General features: G+C 40.7%; 1 protein-coding gene across 1 annotated transcript in view; it reads right to left on the reverse strand.

Moving 5' to 3' along the window:
* ntsr1 (neurotensin receptor 1 (high affinity)) overlaps positions 1 to 21,107 on the reverse strand; it is a 56,310-nt gene that overhangs the window by 23,764 nt on the left and 11,439 nt on the right. The window contains exon 2 of the mRNA XM_059981201.1: positions 11,632 to 11,833. Coding sequence (XP_059837184.1) covers positions 11,632 to 11,833 — 202 coding nt within the window. The remainder of the gene's footprint in view (positions 1 to 11,631; positions 11,834 to 21,107) is intronic.

Genomic DNA, 21,107 nt, shown 5'->3' on the forward strand with positions numbered 1-21,107 from the left:
CAGCGCAGAAACAAAACTTAGAATATGCAATTCTAAGCAGCCTAGAACGTGAACTGCCACACTGGCTGAAGCAACAATCTGGCGATGAGTGGATGGAAAGCCAGGGTATTTATGCTGCAGATTAGATGAGATTCAAGTGTGTTGCAATCAGGAAGCCCGGGAGAACAAAAGGAACGAACGCACACACACACACACACACACACACACACACACACACACACACACACACTCACTCACTCACTCACTCACTCACTCACTCACTCACTCACTCACACTCACTCACTCACTCACTCTCACTCTCACTCTCACTCACTCTCACACTCACACTCACTCTCACTCTCACACTCACTCTCACTCTCACTCACACTCACTCACTCTCACTCTCACACTCACACTCTCACACTCACACTCACTCTCACTCTCACTCTCACTCTCACACTCACATTCACTCTCACAAACGCAGGAGAAACATGGGGAAAAAGGAATTAGGAGAACATGAGGAATAAACGGAAGGGACGGCCGGAACCATGACAGAAACTAATTCATTCAGCCTCCATGCGATCAGCTCATTGGCTACTTTATCATGACTGATGTATGGAACTATAAAGTTTTGTAAAACTTGGGTGTGGCATTTTCACTTAACATTATTCTACCCTTGATATATTTGAGTTTTCCAATGCCATCCTGGAACACTGCAGTGGCATCATCCAGTACCTCTCTTAATTCGATATCAGTTGACTGTTACAGGGGATGTGGCATGCAAATAGTGGATGGATCTCCAATCAAGTTGTAGTTGTCTCAGCCAATCACGAACCAAAAAACCTGACCCTCCTGGTTTTACCAATACAAGCCCAGCATGTCTTCTTGGTTGTTGTATTTCACTGTTATGAGGGATTTATCTTTTCTCCAGTGGAAGTTCTTATTTGGATATCTGCAGGCTTTGGTTCAGTGTCTTTGAAACGCGATCAAACTCATTTTGTGGAGTTACTGAAACAAGTGTCCAATTCCATTTTACGTACATCCTGGCGGTATGCTTTCATTGTGATTGGGTGATCTGGTGCTTTGCTGTCTCTGAGGGGGTTGCACGAGGCTGCGAGCAGGAGCAAAGTGAGTGGCATGCAGGCCAGGAAGCCTGGAGACAGGGTGTGGGCCCATAACGGACTCCATCTCTTGCCGATCCCGCTGATTAAAGTGCCGAGGAAGATTGAAATCATCGAGTTAAGTGTGGAGAGCGAGGGAGCATTCAGCGCCGTCTACCAGCCTCTTGCTAGAGGTGGAGGTCTGTGTGTGGCGGTCTTTCTCTTCCTCTTGCTCACTGCTTTAGAGGAAAGGTCCCTGTGATTGTGTGATCTCTATCTTCCTCAATGCTGTCAGAGCAAAGTTTAATCATGGTGCTTTTTATATTTGTACTCTCATTCAGGTTTATAATGCATTCCAGTTCTGGCCACTTTTTTTTGTTGCTACTTTTGGGCGATTTTTGAATTGGGGTGACCAGCAGATAATGAACACTAAGCTGAACTGAAATATGCCTTTTGATTTTGTGTTTTATATTCTATGTTTTCACTCTATTTTTTGTTGTCTGCGTGTGGGGGGAAGGGGGATGTTGATGTTTTCCTTTGAACAAGTTGTCTCCATGGTTCTTTCTTTCATGGCTGTCTGTGGAGAAGAGGAATTTCAGGATTGTATGATATTAAAGGTACTTTGAATCCTTGAATTAATTTGCTGTTCACTTTTTGCTGATGAAACCTAAAGTGTTCTGCAATCAATAATAGCTTAGATTCTACAACTATCATTGATTAATAGTTAGTAACAATAATTATGATGTTTTTAAGGAAAAAGGATGCCCTATAGTGTATTTGTCTGTATTTATTGTTTTACTCTTAATAAAATTTAATAGACTGAAATAAATAAAGCACTGTTCAAAAATTATTAATATTAATATGTTAAAAAGATAATTGAAAAATAAATATTCATGGAGATGCTAAGTCATGTACAGTATTTACTGTTGTTATCACTGAATATCCAGTGTTTAGTTGCAAATAGCTGAAAATAAAATATAAGCAGAGTGAAAGTAATGCCAACTGCCCGAACCATTTACTATCCAGATATTGATGTGCACATGAGGTCTATGAGGATTTAAAAAATATCATCCAGTATCATAGGTTCTTACAGCAATTGAGTAGGAGACATCTCCTGCGAAAACATCCCGCTGTCCTCAGGCTGTAAACAATCATTCACTGCTTCATTTGGCAGTATTGATAATTGTTATATATCTTTTGATTATGGGTTTGGTTTAAGGAATTGAGGGCAGCACTGCATGCCCCAAGTCACCAACATTTTGCATGTGCCATTTTGAAACATGTTCGCCATCCCTGTATGTAGGATATTTAGTAAATACTCGATTTTATATTGTTTTCAAAAGATAACTTGTCTCACTCTATTACTATATTTTTTCAACATTTGCGTTATTTTAGTCATTGAATAGAGATGTTTATTAAGGGAGAAAATGCCCATCTTAATGATTTCTGTGTATTCACCAAAGTTCTAATGAAAAGTCATCGACATGAAACACTAACTGTTTCTCTCCACAGAACTCCTCAGCATTTCCGACGCTGTACTGCTTCCTTTACTGACTTTGTACACGAGAGATTGGAAACATGCTGCTGAATATAAGGTAAGTGTTCCCTTGTTAGCCTGTGTGGCTCATTGCTATGCCTCAACTTTATCCCCTAAAATGGGAGAGATCTTCTGTGACACTACTGGGGGGTCCTCATTGCAACTGCTGGATATCTGCCTGATTTTAACCAGAAACGGCAGATTGATGTGCAAAATCCCAAGAAACTATTGAGAGTGGGAGGTAGAGTATTAATTTTTGTATTATCTTATTTTGTTCCTCACATTATCTGGGCATCATCTCAATCTCACTCGAAAGGGTCAATGATTACCTTTATTTGCCATGTAAATTTACATGTGCTCGGAATTTGTTGAAATGTGTTGGTATGATTGTGCAACAAAAAACAACATTCAACAACTAAAGAATACAGAATTATATAACAACAAGCTAGAGGTTAAAGTACAGTTATGGACATACTTTAAAGGGTGGCATAGCAGTTAGCAGAATGCTATTCCAGAGGCAGAGATCACCGGCTGGGATTCAGTTCCTGCCGCTGCCTGTGAGGAGTTGTACATTTTTCATGTGACCGCATGGGCTTCTTCCAGGTGCTCCAGAGTCCTCCCACATCCCCAAGACCTACGGTTAGGGTTAGGCTTTGTGACGAGAGGCCTAGGTGAGGACAGTAAAGCCCCAAGTGCTGGAGAATCCTAGACTAGATTCAGAGACACAATTTCGAGACTGAGATAAGAACAGGGTTGGAAACACAGAAAACCTACAGCATAATACAGGCCCTTCGGCCCACAAAGCTGTGCCGAACATGTTCCTACCTTCAAACTACCTAGGCTTACGCGTAGCCCTCTATTCTTCTAAGCTCCATGTATCCATTCAGGAGTCTCTTAAAAGACTCTATTGCTTCTGCCTCCACCGCCACTGCCGGCAGCCCACTGCACACACTCACCACTCTCTGTGTAAAAAAACTTACCCCTGACATCTCCTCTGTACCGACTTCCAAGCACCTTAAAACTGTGTCCTCTCATGTTAGCCATTTCAGCCCTGGGAAAAAGCCTCTGACTATTCACATGATTAATGCCTCTCATTGTTTTATAAACCTCTATCACCTGTCACCTGTCATCCTCCATCACTCCAAGGAGAAAAGGCCGAGTTCACCCAATCTATACTCATAAGGCATGCTCCCCAATCCAGGCAACATCCTTGTAAATCTCCTCTGCACCTTGTCTATGGCTTCCACATCCTTCCTGCAGTGAGGCAACCAGAACTGATCTCAGTACTCCAAGTGGGGTCTGACCAGGGTCCTATATAGCTGTAACATTACCTCTTGACTAGCTGCTAGATGAGAACCTGAGGAGACCAGATGAGAATGCGGATGAGACAGAAATCCCAAAGGTGAGCTGATGATTGAGCACTGAGTCTGAGTTCAGATTCTCTTTAAAAATCCAAATCTTGACACCAAAACATGGCTGTCAATTAGCGGAGCAGTCCAGGATCATTAAAGGGTCTGTGCAAGCTATCCATACTCTGGAGAATTGGAGTGTCTAAACCTTGGAAGTTGGCATGGTTGAACGCATACCGTACGAGGGTAAGTCAGTTATGGGCATGCTATGTTGGTGGCGGAAGCAATGGCAACACTTCCCAGGGCAAACTTGGTTGATTTTATTTGATGAAAATGATACACAACGCTGTATACTTCGATGTTTTGAGGTACAAATGACAAATAAAGCTAATCTTTAATCTTTCTCTGGATCCTGTTTTGAAACCATTGTGTGCAAATTGGCTACGTTGCATCTACACGTCAAAAGTGCTAGATTAACTGCAAAAAGGTTTAGCATGTCTTGGGATCGTGAAAAACATTCTGTAAATCAAAATCCTTCTCTCTGTGGTTAACATGTCAACTGCATAGAATATGAAATATAGTTTTATTTTCCACTTGACTAGATGGCATCAGACAGAATCAAATTTACACTAGGTCCTTGTCGATCTGTGGAATTATAGAAATTATTCAGTTACTCTCTGAGTAAACTTATTGTAATTGTAATTTTTATTGGAAGTAGAGAATTTTTATTGGTGTAGGTTGTGAATTTTACCCACTTTAAAAAGTTAGGTGTTGTGTAATATGATAATCGTTTTACTGTCTTCATTTGTATTTTAGGGTTGCAAAGGTAGCATAGTGGTTAGCACACAATTTTACAGTACCAGCAACCTGGGTTCAATTCCTGTTGCTGCCTCCCACATTCCAAAAACGGTCCATTAGCAGGTTAATTGGTATTCGTAAGTTGCCATGTGATTAGGCTAGGGTCAAATCGGGGGATTGCTGGGCCGTGCATCTCGATGGACCGGAAGGGCCTATTCTTTGCTGTACATCAATAAGTAAATAAGATCTATTAAACGTGCTGCATGATATCAGACTCACCCAGTTACTTTCATTAATCCAGAGTCAGAATCAGGTTTATTATCGGTGACACGTGTTGTGAAATTTTAAGTAAATCAATTACATTAAGTATGTATGTGTGTGTTTGTCTATATATAAAAATAGCGCAAAACAGAAATTATATGTATTATAAAAAGTGAGGTATTGTTCATGGGTTCAATGCCCATTTAGGAATTGAATGGCAAAGGGGAAGAAGCTGTTCCTGAATCACTGCGTGTGTGGCTTCAGGCTTCTGTACCTCTCCCCCGATGGTAACAAAGAGAAAAGGGCATGTTTTGGGTGGTGGGGGTCCTTAATAATGGACATCACCTTTCTGAGGCACCGCTCCTTGAAGATGTCTTGGGTACTATGGAGGCTAATACCCAAGATGGAGCTGACTAATTTTCATAAGATCATAAGATATAGGAGCAGAAGTAGGCCATTTGGCCCATTGAGTCTGCTCTGCCATTCAATCATGGGTTGATCCAATTCTTCCAGTCATCCCCACTCCCCTGCTTTCAACCCATACCCTTTGATATCCTGGCTAATCGAGAACCTAGCCATCTCTGCCTTAAATACACCCAATGACTTGGCTTGTACAGCCACAGATTTACCACCCTCTGACTAATTTTACAACCCTCTATAGTTTCTTTTGGTCCTCTGCAGTAGCACCTCTCCTCCCCACCCACCCCCATACCAGACAGTGATGCAGTCTATCAGAATGGTCTCCATGGTATATCTATAGAAGTTTGAGTGTTTTAATTGACAACCTGAATCTTTTCAAACTCTTTATGAAATATAGCTGCTGGCTTGCCTTCTTTATAACTGCATCGATATGTTGGGACCAGGTTAGATCCTCAGAGACCTTGACACCCAGGAACTTGAAATTGCTCACTCTCTCCACTCCTAATTCCTCTATGAGGCTTGGTTCATGTTCCCTGAAGTTCACAGTCAGCTTTTTCATCTTACTGACATTGAGTGCAACGTTGTTGTTGCAACACCACTGGTATGCCTTTTTCCTGTAAGCCTTCTCATCTTCATCTGAGATTCTACCAACAATGGCTGTATCTTCAGCAAACTTATACATAGTATTTGAGCTATACCTAGCCACACAGTCATGGGTATAGATAGAGGGAGAAGAGCAATGGGCTAAGCACACACCCCTGAGGTGCGCCAGTGTTGATCATCAGTAAAGGGGATATGTTATCATCAATCCTCACAGATTGTGGTCTTCCGGTTAAGAAGTCGAGATTCCACTTGCAGAAGGAGGTACAGAGGCCCAGATTCTGTAACTTCTCAATCGGGATTGTGGGAATGATGGTATTGAGTGCTGAGCTAGTCGACGAACAGCATCCTGATATAGATGTTTGTATTGTCCAGGAGATCTAAGAACCATTGAGATTGCATCTGCTATTGACCTATTGTGGTGATCAGCAAATTGCAATGGGTCCTGGCTCTTGCTATGGCAGGAGTTAATTCTAGCTATGACCAACATCTCAAAATCACTGTAGATGTGAGGGCTACTGCGTGATAGTCATTAAGGCAGCTCACACTACTCTTCATAGGCACTGGTATAATTGTTGCCTTTTTGAAGCAAGCGGGAACTTCCACCCATAGCAGTGAGAAGTTGAAAATGTCCTTGAATACTTCCGCCAGTTGGTTGGCACAAGTTTTCAGAGCCTTACCAGGTATTCCATCAGGGTTTGCCACCTTGTGAGGGTTCATTCTTCTTAAAGACAGCCTAACATTGGCCTCTGAGACAGAGATCTTAGGATCACTGGGTGCAGCAGGGATCTTCACAGCTGTAGTTATATTCTTCCTTTCAAGGAGGGCATAGAGGTGTTGAGCTCATCCTGGAGTGAAGCATTGCTGCCATTCATGCTAGTAGGTTTCATTTTGTAGGAAGTAAAATCTTATAAACTGTCAGAGTTAATGAGCATCCAATGTCACCTCCAACCTCACTCGCAGTTGTCTCTTTGCTCTTGAAATAACCCTCCGCAAGTTATACCTGGTTTTCTTGTCCAGATCTGGGTCACCAGACATAAATGTCACAGGCCTAGCCCTCGCAGATGAAGAACCTTTTGGTTCATTCATGGATTTTGGTTTGGGAGCATACAGCAAGTTTTCATGGGCATACACTCATCTACACAGGTTTCAATGAAGTTGGTAACAACTGTGGCATATTCATCCAGACTCGAAGATGAATCCCTGAATACAGTATAGTAATTCATTGAAGAAGCATCTTAATCTTTCTTAAACTGAACACAGACTAAGGAATCTAATTCAGGAGAAGTGTTTCTAGAAGCCAATTGATAAATATCAAGCATATCAAGAAGCAGACAGCGCTAATCATCCAGATGTGGTCGTATTAGGCAGAGGCTGATAAAGTGATTTGCATGGAGCATAAATATGGGCATGGAATGGCATGGTAGCACAGTGGTTAGCGCAATCGCTTTACAGAGCCAGCAATCACTGATCATGGTTCAATTCCTGCCCATTGTCTGAAAGGAGTTTATATGTTCTCCACGTGACCAGCTGGGTGTCCTCTGGGTGCTCTGGTTTCCTCCCACATTGCAAAATGTATATTTAGGGTTTGTAAGTTATGGGCATGCTGTGTTGGTGCTGGAAGCATGGAGACACCTGCAGGCCTCCCCCAGCAGATTCATTGCTAATCTGATTTAACGTAAATGACATATTTCATTGTACGTTTTGATGTATATGTGACAAATAAAGGAAATTGTTAAATCTTTCTTTAGGCTGAATGGCTTGTATCTGAGCATTAAATACTTTTAAGATATTGTAACTTTACAAATGACAAACAGATATTCCAAAATGGCCCAGGAACACTATGCAATAAGGCAACATTTCATGGGTTTCATGTTTGTCTTGTGTTGTTTGCTTGCTCATTAAGAGAAATGGAACATCCCTCCAGTGCTAACTACAACATTAATTTGTTAGCAGGAAAACCTGAATTTGTGAATAATTCTTAACAGTTTTGGTTTGCCAACTTTATTTCAAACCAGTTTGCATCTCTTAAAAGGGTTGCTTTATGAACTGGTAGGAATGTTGTAAGAACATAATAAGAAGAAAAGAGATAATCGATGTTGTACGTCATTTGACCGTTTTTTGTGGGGAAGAGATTATCATATGGACAGCACATGAGATTCATAAATGTTTTCAAATCCCCCTTGGAAAACTGCAACATCAAAACCATCTCGTATAAACATAGGAAACATCATGGCTGATGAAGGGTCTCGGCCCGAAACATTGGCTACTCTTTTCTCACGGATGTTGCCTGACCTGCTGAGTTCTTCCAGCGTTGTGTTTGTAAACATCATGGCTGATCTTCTACCTCAGTGCTACTGCCCTGTATTAACTCCATAGCTCATAATTCTTTTAATATTTAAAGGTCTATTGATCTTTTTCTCATTAACTCAATGATAAAAGCTACACCACCCACTATTTACAGAAATCTAACTTCTGATTGAATAAATTCCTTCTGGTCTTTGTCTTGTCAAATCCTGTACTTTGAGTTTAGAATTCCTGGATGCTAAACACCTCAGCTGAGGAAAACACCCTCCTTGCATCTATGATTTAAAAATGCATCATTGAGATTACATTTCATTCTCCAAAAGTCCAAGAGTATCAAATCCGGGAATCAATCTGGTCACCCTTTGCATTCCCTCTATTGCAAGTATTTTCTTGCAAGTATATTCCTCAGTTAGGCGGATCAGACAGCATTCCAGGAACGACCTCATGAGCTCCCTAGACAACAGGAGCAAAAAAAATCTTTGTTCTTGTACTCAAATTCTCCTTTGATAAAGGTTAATATAGCGTTGGATTTCCTAACTACTTGTCCATTTATTTACAAGAGCATTCAACATCAACACTCTTCAAGAAATATCCCACTTCCATTTTCTTTACCAAGATTAATGACGTTATATCTTTCCAGATTATGTCCTATCTGCTAAATATTTGTCAGTTCAGATCTCTTCAAGATGCACTGCAAGCTCCTTAAAACCCACATTTATGTATCTTCTATGAAATTTGATACACTGGATTTTATCCTTTTCTCTACATCACTAATGAAGTGATTTAGAAAGACTGTAAAAAGATGGATTATCATTACTGCTCTTTGTGGCACATTAGCTCAATCCAAAATGGTCCAAGTACAGTGCTTTCTTGTTTTGTTCAATAATCTCTATTGTAGCGCCTTATTGAAGGCCTTCCAAAAATCAACTATTTCAATTTACGTTTTCCACTAGTCACAACTTGGAAAAATATTTAACCATATTTGTCAATGTGACATTCCATTCATAATTCCAATTCCTGGTATTATTTTCTATGTGTCCTGTTTCCAATTCCTTAATAATGGATTCCTGCATTTTCCACACTACTGATGTCAATTTTCTCTTCCCATTTTATTTCTTACATGCTGACTTCAATCCATGAGAACCATTCCATTATCAATGGTATTTAGGAAGGTGACAATCTATGTATAATTCTAGATGATGACTGACCCGCTATTGCCATAGCCACCTTCTCAAAATTGTAGAATGAAGGAAAATGCAACTGGCTCCAACAAGATGGCACTCTGTGGGAGATACCTGGCCCCATGTTTTTCCATTGGTGCATTCTCTACCATTTGTATGATACTGTATGTAGAAAAAAAATGCAAGGATTAAAAGATATCAAATCAGTTCTCAGAAATCCTCAAATTGTATTGTATTTGGCCCAAAACACAAGACACTGAAGCAATTTGGCAGCTCAGGCCACACTGCAGAAGGAAATAGACATTTCACCTGGACTGAAAGGTAGAGGGGAAACAGCCAGTATTTATAATGACATGCTGAGTTCCTTCTGCATCATATGTGTTGTACTTGATTCTAGCATTTGTCTTCTCTTGTGTCTCTAGTATTTGACCCACCCAGAATGATTGCAGGCAAAGTCTAAGAGGAATTTATAGATGCCGCCCAACTTTATTTGTGAATATTGTGCTGGATTTCAAAAGCTTGACGTACACGAGTGATCAGCCACCTTTTGTCCTTTGCCTGTCTCATCGATGCAAAGTAACAATTACTTGCAGTCCAGGACACCAATGGATGAAAGGATTCAGCATGGATGAAGTATACAAAACCTCTTCAGTTTTAATCTGCTTTGAACTTAGATCAAGGGAGTATGTGATGCTATGAGGTGACTCTGCTGTTTATCTGAATCAGAAACCCCGCTAACTAGAGCAATTGTAGCAGTATTCACTAAAAGCATGAATATCAGCATTCCTTATTTCCCAAAATGCACTTCCTACATTCTCATTCATTCATACAATCAAATCAAACCCATCAAAGTGCTGCACTCAGTAGCATGCTGCAGCTTCCAGCATCTGCCTAATTCAATTCCTTTCATGCTTATTTCATGGTTTTGACAATTGTTGCTCACTACTTCTGCAAAATATTTCACAGTCATTTTATTCTACGGTGACAGCAGGAATTCTCCTGCAGCGTTTCAAACTGGGGTAGTTAAAACTGTCCAGTGCATCACTGTGCCAGCCTATCGGCCATACGTACAGAAGGGTGCTGGATAATGGGCAGCAATATCATGAAGGATCCTACCCACCCTGTTCATGGATTACTGCTATCAGGAAGGAGGCCATGTAGCATCCATGCCAGGACCACCAGCCTGATTTCACTACTCAGTATTTTAGGACCAGCCTCTAGCATCAGATTTCTGAATGGACAATGAACCCATGAACACGATTTTTGCACAACTTATTTAATTTTATAATTATAGACAATAAGACTATATAACATCGGAGCAGAATTAGGCCATTTGGCCCATCGAGTCTGCTCCATCATTCAATAATAGCTGATCCTTTTTTTTTCCTCCTCAAACCCCAGTTCCCGACCTTCTCCCCGTAACCTTTGATGCCATGCCCAATCAAGAACCTATCAATCTCTGCCTTAAATACACCCAAGGACTTGGCCTTCACAGCTTCCTGTGGTCAGTCAGAGTTGACCATGGTTATTGGGTCCTAACTGTCTAGAAATGCAAGCCTAGGCAGTGCGATATGGAGAGCATGCTGTTGCCCATGTAGAAAGCTCCCCATCTGCAAAGGAATGGCAGAGACCAATGTAATTTGGTACCAGCAGCATCACAGGAGTTGCCAGTCAGCAGTGAACTCAAGGTAGGACTGCCTTAGGGACCCCTGCTCCAGACTTTTCCCTCACAGTTTACTCCAGAAACCTTCCCCGTGAGTGGGTACAGCCGCAAGGCAGCGGAGGTTTGAGATCAGAGTTTTCCTTCTCCCAGATGAGCTGCCAACCACGGCTGATGAGCCCCATCTTACAAAGCAACTGGTTTTAAGGCACCAGTAACCTGGCTATGGCCCTTCTCCTGCCAGCTTCATGGCTAAGCCACACGTGAAGGCCAGGAGTCAAATGAACAGTATTATGAAGACATTTATAGTGTCATTTGCTGAGCACCACACCATGCGTATTGCCTAGAGAAACATTACTTGTCAGACAGCTGTAAGGGAATAAAGTAATGCTCCAAAACCAAGTCTTATATAAGTAAGTAATATTTGGTTGATACATACTGAGAACTTTGACTCCATGCCGAAGAGATTGGATCCGGTTTGGTTCCACCGAAATGCTCAGTGTGTTTTGTTGCCCTTCGATAGTACACATCCGACTGTCCTGAGCTGCATGCTTGAAGGTTGCTATCAGCTGATTGGCAATGATTGTGTTCAAGACTGAGATCATTACCATGGGTATGACAAAGGACAGGAATGCATTTACCTACAAGACAAGCAGATGCAATGACACATCAGCAGAATTAATGATCACCAACACAGAAATCCATACATTCTTAAAGGTTTTACTGGATCATTCCAGGTTTTAAAGGATCATTCACCTATGTTACCTTGACACAAAACTAATATTTGCAGGTCAGCAAAAGGGGACGTTATTTGTCTTTGTGTCCACCTGAGAAGATGTCCATTTCTCTACCTCAAGTGCTCATGTTGAGATAATGCTGAGCCTATATAAGACCCTAGTCTGGCCACATTTGGAGTATTGTCCATTTGGAGTATTGGGCCTCATATCTCAGAAAGGATGTGTTGTCATTGGAGAGAGTCCAGAGGAGGTTCATGAGGATGATTCTGGGAATGAAGGGGTTAACACATGAAGCACATTTGGCAGCTTTGGGCCTGTACTCACTGGAATTTAGAAGAATGTTGGGGGATCTCATTGAAACCTACTGAATGTTGAAAGGGCTAGATGGGGTAGAATGTGGAGAGGATGTTTCCTGTGGTGGGGGTATCCAGAACTAGAGGGCACAAATTTCATATTGAGGGGAGACCTTTCTGAACAGGAGGAATTTTTTTAGCCAGAGAGTAGTAAATCTGTGGAATGCTGTGCCACAGACTGCGGTGGAGGCCAAGTTTGTGCGTATGTTTAAGGAGGATGTAGATTGTTTCCTGATTGGTCAGGACATAAAAGGATACAGCGAGAAGACAGGTGTATGGAGTTGAGTGGGATCCGGGTTCAGCCAGATGGACTGGTGGGCTCAATGGGCTGAATGGCCTAATTCTGCTCCTTTGTCATATGGCCTTATGTTACTCCTCTCTTATAACAATCTGTAAGAGAGTAGGTTAGAATATTTATTTGTAAAAGGATTCATAGTTAGGGCATTCCCATTTGTGATCTTCTGGTTGCTGGTAGACTTTAGATCCCAGTGGATAACTGCCAAGCTAGAAAAGCATTGGCTGGAACTCACTGGGAGCTGCTTGCCTCTCCACACCAAGCTGCTGACATTTCACTGTGTAAATGCTACCAACTTCGTGCATCCCACACAAATTCAGAAATCCAGAACATGCTGGCTATCCTTTGCCAGCAACTCCCTGTCTGTGCTCTGAAGTCCACCAGCTTGCTGCAATTCTATGATGGACATAGGTGCAATGCTTTACAGTACTAGTGACCCGGCTTCAACTTCCACTGCTTGTACGTGCTCCCTGTGACTGCGTGGGATTCCTCTGCGTGCTCTGGTTTCCTTCCACAGTCCAAAGATGTACCATTTGGTAAGTTAATTGGTCATTGTAAATTGTTCTGTGATTAGGCTAGGGTTAAATCAGTGGTTGCTGGGCAACATGGCTCAAAGGCCTAGAAGGGCCTATTCCATGCAGTATCTCAATAAGTAAAATATACTATGATATCATTTACATGCTCTTCAATCAATTGATTGTGCTTTAACTACAAACATGAGAAATTTTGCTGTAAATGAGAAATGCTGTAAATCCAAGCAACACACACAAAATGCTGGAAGAACTCAGCAGGCCAGGCAGCATCTATGGAAAAGAGTACAGTCGATGTTTTGGGCCTGCTGAAGGGTCTTGACCAGAAACGCCAACTGCAATCTTTTCCATGGATGCTGCCTGGCATGCTGAGTTCCACCAGTATTTTGTGTGTGTTGACTGTGCTTTCACGTTTTTTATTTATTTTTAGGTAATTTAAAATGTTTTAATATTTTAAATTACTTTAACATTTAGACTTCTTTAATTTTAATAGTCTTTATCATTTTTAAATGTCAGGTTTGACAGCAGGCTAACCGAGGGTTCTTCTCTGTGGGTTGTCACCTTGTTGTGGTGGACAAGCTTGTGTGGTCCTGAGATCCCGAGAGTGATCCGGTCTGGAGTTATGCTCCTGGTAGGGTCACCCATGGCGGTAAGGTTGAGGGTGAGGTCCCTGACAAAGAAAAATCCAACCAAGACTTCAACCGTGGAACAGGCAGACGAAGTTACTTCGAACTCAATGGTTATGAAGGTGGATCAAGGATGCAACAAATCCATTAGCTCCATTTGTCGTGGTTTCCATGCCATTGGAATCAGTTGGTTGATTTGTGAAGTATCGTGTGCTTCTCGGAGTGCAACATCAAGAAGCAAGAACATCGAGAATGTAAATGATACCATAGTATATTTTATTTATTGAGATACTGCATGGAATAGGCCCTTGAGCTATGTTGCCCAGCAACCACTGATTTAACCCTAGCCTAATCACAGAACGATTTACAATGACCAATTAACCTACCAAATGGTACATATAACCATATAACCATAACCATATAACAATCACAGCATGGAAACAGGCCATCTCGGCCCTCCTAGTCCATGCCGAACTCTTAATCTCACCTAGTCCCACCTACCCGCACTCAGCCCATAACACTCCACTCCTTTCCTGTCCATATACCTATCCAATTTTACCTTAAATGACACAACTGAACTGGCCTCTACTACTTCTACAGGAAGCTCATTCCACACAGGTATCACTCTCTGAGTAAAGAAATACCCCCTCGTGTTTCCCTTAAACTTCTGCCCCCTAACTCTCAAATCATGTCCTCTCGTTTGAAACTCCCCTACTCTCAATGGAAACAGCCTATTCACGTCAACTCTATCTATCCCTCTCAAAATTTTAAATACCTCGATCAAATCCCCCCTCAACCTTCTACGCTCCAATGAATAGAGACCTAACTTGTTCAACCTTTCTCTGTAACTTAAGTGCTGAAACCCAGGTGACATCCTATAAATCGTCTCTGCACTCTCTCTAATTTATTGATATCTTTCCTATAATTCGGTGACCAGAACTGCACACAATATTCCAAATTTGGCCTTACCAATGCCTTGTACAATTTTAACATTACATCCCAACTTCTGTACTCAATGCTCTGATTTATAAAGGCCAGCGTTCCAAAAGCCTTCTTCACCACCCTATCTACATGAGACTCCACCTTCAGGGAACTATGCACTGTTATTCCTAGATCTCTCTGTTCCACTGCATTCCTCAATGCCCTACCATTTACCCTGTATGTTCTATTTGGATTATTCCTGCCAAAATGTAGAACCTCACACTTTTCAGCATTAAACTCCATCTGCCAACGTTCAGCCCATTCTTCTAACCGGCATAAATCTCCCTGCAAGCTTTGAAAACCCACCTCATTATCCACAACACCTCCTACCTTAGTACTTCATTGACAAAAATACATCTTTGGACTGTGGAAGGAAACCAGAGCATGCAGAGGAATCCCACGTAGTCACAGGGAGCAGGTACAAACATTATGTCTCTTTGTGATAGATTACGTGTCAAAAATCCCCATTGCCATACACTCAACTTTTTGAGTGATGTTGAGATTGGCAGATCTGGAAAAGATAAACTTGAATGTACCACTTAAGTTAGTGGCAAGCATGAGCAGTTTTCTACCGGCTGCAAGTTCTTGGTCAAGAAACTTGGTAGAGAGGCTTTGACTCTGATTCTGACCTCTGCTGATTCATTGACATTAGATGGAGCAGAAGTAACCTATGTTCTGTGAAGTATTGAATGGAAATACCTGGAGCCATTGGGGTGTGACATTGGCCTTCATTTTCCTGACTTCTAGAATTACTGTCAAAGTTCCTGAATGAAAACCTGAACCACTTTGTGTCATCTTTTAGCACAGAATAGTCACTTTATAGAGTGTCGGTTTTGATGTCCGGTCAAAACTGTATCACTGGGGTGCACAGTAGCTCCGGAGTTGTAGACACAGTAAATTAGCACTCCGTGTAATCTATTACAGAGTCAGCAAGCCGGATTCAGTTCCCACCACTGCTTGTAAGGAGTTTGGACATTCTCCCCATGACCATGAGGGTTTCCTCCAGGTGCTCCAGTTTCCTCCCACAGTCCAAAGATGTACAGGTTAGTAGGTTAATTGGTCACATGGGTGTAATTGGGCAGTTTGGGCTCATTGTGCTGGAAGGACCTATTACTACACTGTACCGCTGGATATAAAAAAAAACATGTCCCAACTTAAAACCAAAGTGAGGAAAGTTAACCTTAATAACGATAATTACCAAGTTAAACTGAAAAAAAAACTTTTGCTAGGAAATGATCAGAAACTAATGAGATAGCATTATTTTTAAAGTGCTAAATTATGTACTGTTAAAAAGAGTTATATAATTATTGCAATATACTTAGAAATATACACCTACTGTGCAAATCGTTATCAGCATCCAGAGTAATTTGAAAAGTTATTTGTAAGAATATAAGGCATTTAGAAAATTGTGTTACTACAAGGGGTGTTTTGAATGCATACTGAGAACAGTGATAGATGTCATTAGATTAATTAGATATTAGGTTGAATTTTATGGCCTTTAAGGTGCAAAGGGTGGTAATTTTCAGGTGCCAAACAATGGTGGGTAGTTGAATAAAGTTACTTCTATATCTCTGTATTGGGAAGAAAACTAAAAGTGGATGGCTTACTACTATCAACCTTCCTTCAAATTTTCTTGCACTACTGAAGCCGTTAAAATTATTTTACTGCTGGGTACAGCACTTAATTATCCTTGAGAATAGTAAAACCATAAATAGGAACCAAACGTTACTATCAGTGACTAGCTGCTAACACATAATTAAAATGTTTTCTATTTTGCATCACTTGAATAAATTAAATCTAAGTTTCAAGCTAGGAAATAAACTCTTTTGATGTTTCCAATCTTGATACTTAATAGATTTTTCACCTTTCATCCTTGGATATGTGGAGATTTATGATAATATGATTCTCTCTTAGATCCTCCTGTGCTGAGAGATATTAGTGACACAATGGACTTGGCGACTCCAAAAAGATAGGTGAAAAAGTTAAAACATCCTTTTGACTGTTCATAACACTCTATGGATGACTATATTAATCTAATTGGAGTTTTTATCAGCAACCATTTTTCTTTAAGTCCTTTTAAGGTGTCTGTATATTGGATCCTTTGTGACAGATACAATTTTTGAAAGAAGCTGATAGGAAGAACATAAAAACCAATTACAAATTGTCCATCAGTGGATCACTTCAATAAAATTCAGTAAAGCAGGGTTTCCCAACCTGGGGTCCACAGACCCCAGCTTAATGACTCCTCCATGACACAAAAAAAAATGATTGGAAGCCCCTGATTTAAATAATAAACTGCAGGAAAATAACTATGGAAATGATTTTTTTAAATGGAGAATATGACAGATTGTTTGATAAACAAAATTTCTTCTGCAAGTGATAGACATCTATTAACTGAAGTGTGGTGAACAGAAGCTCTGCCAAATTTTACAGCTCAGAATAGCATCATAGTTACCTTGGCAATATTGATCTTAGAATGCAGTAACTGTTACCAGAGTAGAAAATAATAGAAAAGTAGATTACAGTCAGAAATAATTCCCTTTTCTGAAATGATTTCTTCACAAACTGTACAAGGAATAGGGGGAATGGAAAAAAGGACATGGGTGAAAGATTCTTGATTCACTGCCTTCATATCTCACTGAAGCCAGTAGATGATGTTGCAGGAGATGTATGTGAATCTTTGCCTTACCTGCAAAGGACTCTGCATGGCGGTGAGCAAGTAGGTGTTGCATGTTCTGTGGTTGTGGGGGGATGTTCCAGGAGTCAGGGAGAAGTGGGCAGGGATGGATGAGTGGACCAAGGAGTCACTGAGGGATTGATCCCAGTGGAAGGTGGGAAAGGGGAAGAGAAAGATGGTGTGGCTAGTAGTGGCATCCTGTTATTTTAAACAATTAAAAAAAAACTACATGTAACCTTAGCTCCTTAATTCTGTGGGATTAAGACAGTAGTTGAATTAAAATGCAAGATCAGGCTTGACTTGTGACTTCTATTCGAAGTTCAAAATAAACTTATTATTAAAGTACATAGATGTCACTATATAGAAAACTGAGATTCATCTTCCTGCTGGAAATCACAGTAAATACAAGAAACACAATAGAATCAATGAAAGACTGCACCCAACAGGCAGGCAACAACCAGTGTGTAAAAACCACAACAAAATGGGCAAATACAGAAAGAAAGAGGGAAGAAAGAAGTTATAATAATAATAATGATAATAAATAAGCAATAAATATTGAGAACATGAAATGAAGAGGCCTTGAAGATGAGTCAAAATGTGGGAACAGTCCAGTGATGGGGCAAATGGTACATTAAAATAGAGGTTTTATATAACATTATTACAATACCAAGGCTATTTTAATGTATGGAAACCCAGCCTGGTACTAACATTTTGTGTAAAACCGACCAGGATTCTTTCCAATTAGTGACAGAAATGATACGTAAGGGATTTCCACCTCAAGCACATCCAGAGGAGAATCTGTCTGACATCCTTTCTACAGTCACCCTCAATAAGCATCGAACATCTTATCATTTTAGTTAAGGTGCCTCATATGAATGAATATGGAGTGATGGACACAGCTTGTAAAAGGCTTGGATAAGGTATGCAGTCTTATCGATATTTACCACTGAAAACTTCAAATATTGAAAGTAAACACGAGGAAATCTGCAGGTGCTGGAAATTCAAGCAACACACACAAAATGCTGGTGGAACACAGCAGCATCTATAGGAAGAAGCACTGTCGACATTTTGGGCTGAGACCCTTATTGAAAGTCCTAGATAATGTTTCCTCTAGAGAGGGAGTCATAGATCAAAGGTCACAGCGTTAGAATAGAAGGATGTCCTTTTAGAACAAAGATGAGGAGAAATTTCTTTAGCCAAAAGGTGGTAAATCTGTGGAATTCATTTCCACAGATGACTGTTGAGGCCAAGTCATTGGGTATGTTTGAAGCAGAGGTTGATAGCTTCTTGATTAGTAAGGGCATCAAAGGTTATGTGGAGAAGGCAGGACAATGGGGATGAGAGGGAGAATAAACCTCCCATGATGGAATGGTAGAGCAGACTTGATGGGCCAAATGGCTACATTCTGATCCTATGCCTTATTGTCTGAAAGGATGGTGGCCCGGTGTTTAAGTCAGAAATCCAGGAACACGGAAGCTGATTAACAAATTCCCTATTTTAAATCCCAATTGCGCAATTTAAATTCAGAAAGTAATATTCAACTAAAAATATATATACTATGTAGATTTAACAACAATAGCTAAAAAACCCATCTACATCATTATTACCTTTCCTGGTCTGATCTATTTGTGATTCCAGACCCCCAGCCATGTGAATGACTCTTGAAAAGGCCAAACAAACCACTTTGCTCAGGGCTAATATGGAATGGATTAAAGAAGTTGTCCTTTCTGGTACAAAGTCTGAGTAATAAATAACTAACAAGGAATGCTTAAACCCCTGAAGAGCAATGGTTGTTTCAATAGTCTGTAACAGACCTATGCAACTAAATCATACTCAGCTGATGTCTTTTTTGCTTTGGGCTCCACTTGGTTGGATTTGTCACCTTGCAGGACACAAATCCATTAGTCTCTGTGTGAATGTTGAGAACAACAATCACATCGGTTTTCAGTAGCCATCAGCAGGAACATCCTGTGATTTCCTACAATTTGTTGGCTTCTCACAAGTGCAGCGTGTCATAAATTAACCCACCAGGACACCTAACTTGTAGCCACTGGTGTCGGGCAAGATCATCATTCAATGAATGCGCAGCTGATTAGTGATTACTGGGGCAGAATCACATCTCCTTGTTCTTGCGACTCTTAGCATTTGTTATGATGGCCTCATTATTCACTAGTCAACAGTCATGTATTACCCTTTCTCTTATACAACTCAAAGCATCAAAGGTAGGCAATTTCACCGAAGTATTCTCAGGATTCTTTGTTTTGGAATTTTGACAAGGTAGCAAATGTGGCAAAATACTAACATTTCCTTGTGAAGTCTGGATTAGACAATCAGTTATGAGGAGGCACTTTGAGGTATAACATGAATTGGCATTTTAAAAACTGTAAAGAAAACCATACACCTATGGATGAGAAACAGAGGTGGGAATGACTATTAAATTGTATAAGTATCATCCTACACTCTGTATCTATTAGATACACCTGTATCTAATAAAGTGGCCATTGAGTGTATGTTTGTGGTCTGCTGCTGTAGTCCATTTACTTTAACGTTTGATGTGTTTGGCATTCATAGATGCTCTAATGCACAACATTGTTGTTATTTTAGTTACTGTCGTCTTCCCCTTTCAGCTTGAAACAGTCTGGCCATTCTCCTCTGACCTCTCTCATGAACAAGATGTTTTTGCCTACAGAATTGCTGCTCACCGGCTGTTTTTTTTTCACACCATTCTCTGTAAACTCCAGAGACTGTTTCTGAGTTACCCACGCTACCCCCAACTGGTACCAACAATCATTCCACGGTCAAAGTTACAAAGAGCATAAGAAATAGGAGCAGGAGTAGGCCATCTGGCTCATTGAGCCTGCTCTACCATTCAATAAGATCATGGCTGATCAGGCTATGGACTCATCTCTACCTACCTAACTTTTCCCCATAACCCTTAATTTCCCTACTCTGCAAAAATCTATCCAACTTTTTCTTAAATTTATTTATTGAGGTAGCCTCTGCAGCTTCATTGGGCAGAGAATTCCACTGATTCACCACCCTCTGAGGAAAAGCAGTTCCTCCTCAGCTGCGTCCTAAATCTACTCCCCTGAATCTTGAGGCTATGTCCCTTAGTTCTGGTCTCACCTACCAGTGGAAACAACTTTCCTGCCTCCATCTTATCTATTCCTTTCATAATTTTATGTTTCTGTAAGATCTCCTCTCATTTTTCTGAATTCTAGCGAGCACAGTCCCAGGTGGCTCAATCTCTCCTCATAGTCTAACCCCCTCATCTCTAGAATCAACCTGGTGAACCTCCCCTGTACTGCCTCCAAAGCCAGTATATCCTTCTTCAAGTAAGGAGACCAGAAACTGCACACTATGCTCCAGGTGCGTCCTCACCAGCAGCCTGTACAGTTGTAGTACAACCTCCCTGCTCTTAAGTTCAATTCCTCTTGCAACATAGATCACATTTCTTCCCCATTCTAATGTTTGGTCTGAACAACAACCGAGATAATAATATTGTATTAAAAATATATACTAGGTTTGACAAAGGTAGCCAAAAAACTATAGATCATCATAAAAATAATTTAAGTCATTACTACCTTTCCTGGTCTGATTTATTTGTGATTCCAGACCCTCTAGCCATGTGGTTGACTCGTGAAAAGGCCAAGCAACAATAACCAAACCTTTTTGCCATGTCTGCACGCTTTTATGCATTGAGCTGCTGCCACATG

This window comes from Hypanus sabinus, chromosome 9 (assembly GCF_030144855.1).
Source record: "Hypanus sabinus isolate sHypSab1 chromosome 9, sHypSab1.hap1, whole genome shotgun sequence".
In the NCBI taxonomy this organism is placed as follows: domain Eukaryota; kingdom Metazoa; phylum Chordata; class Chondrichthyes; order Myliobatiformes; family Dasyatidae; genus Hypanus; species Hypanus sabinus.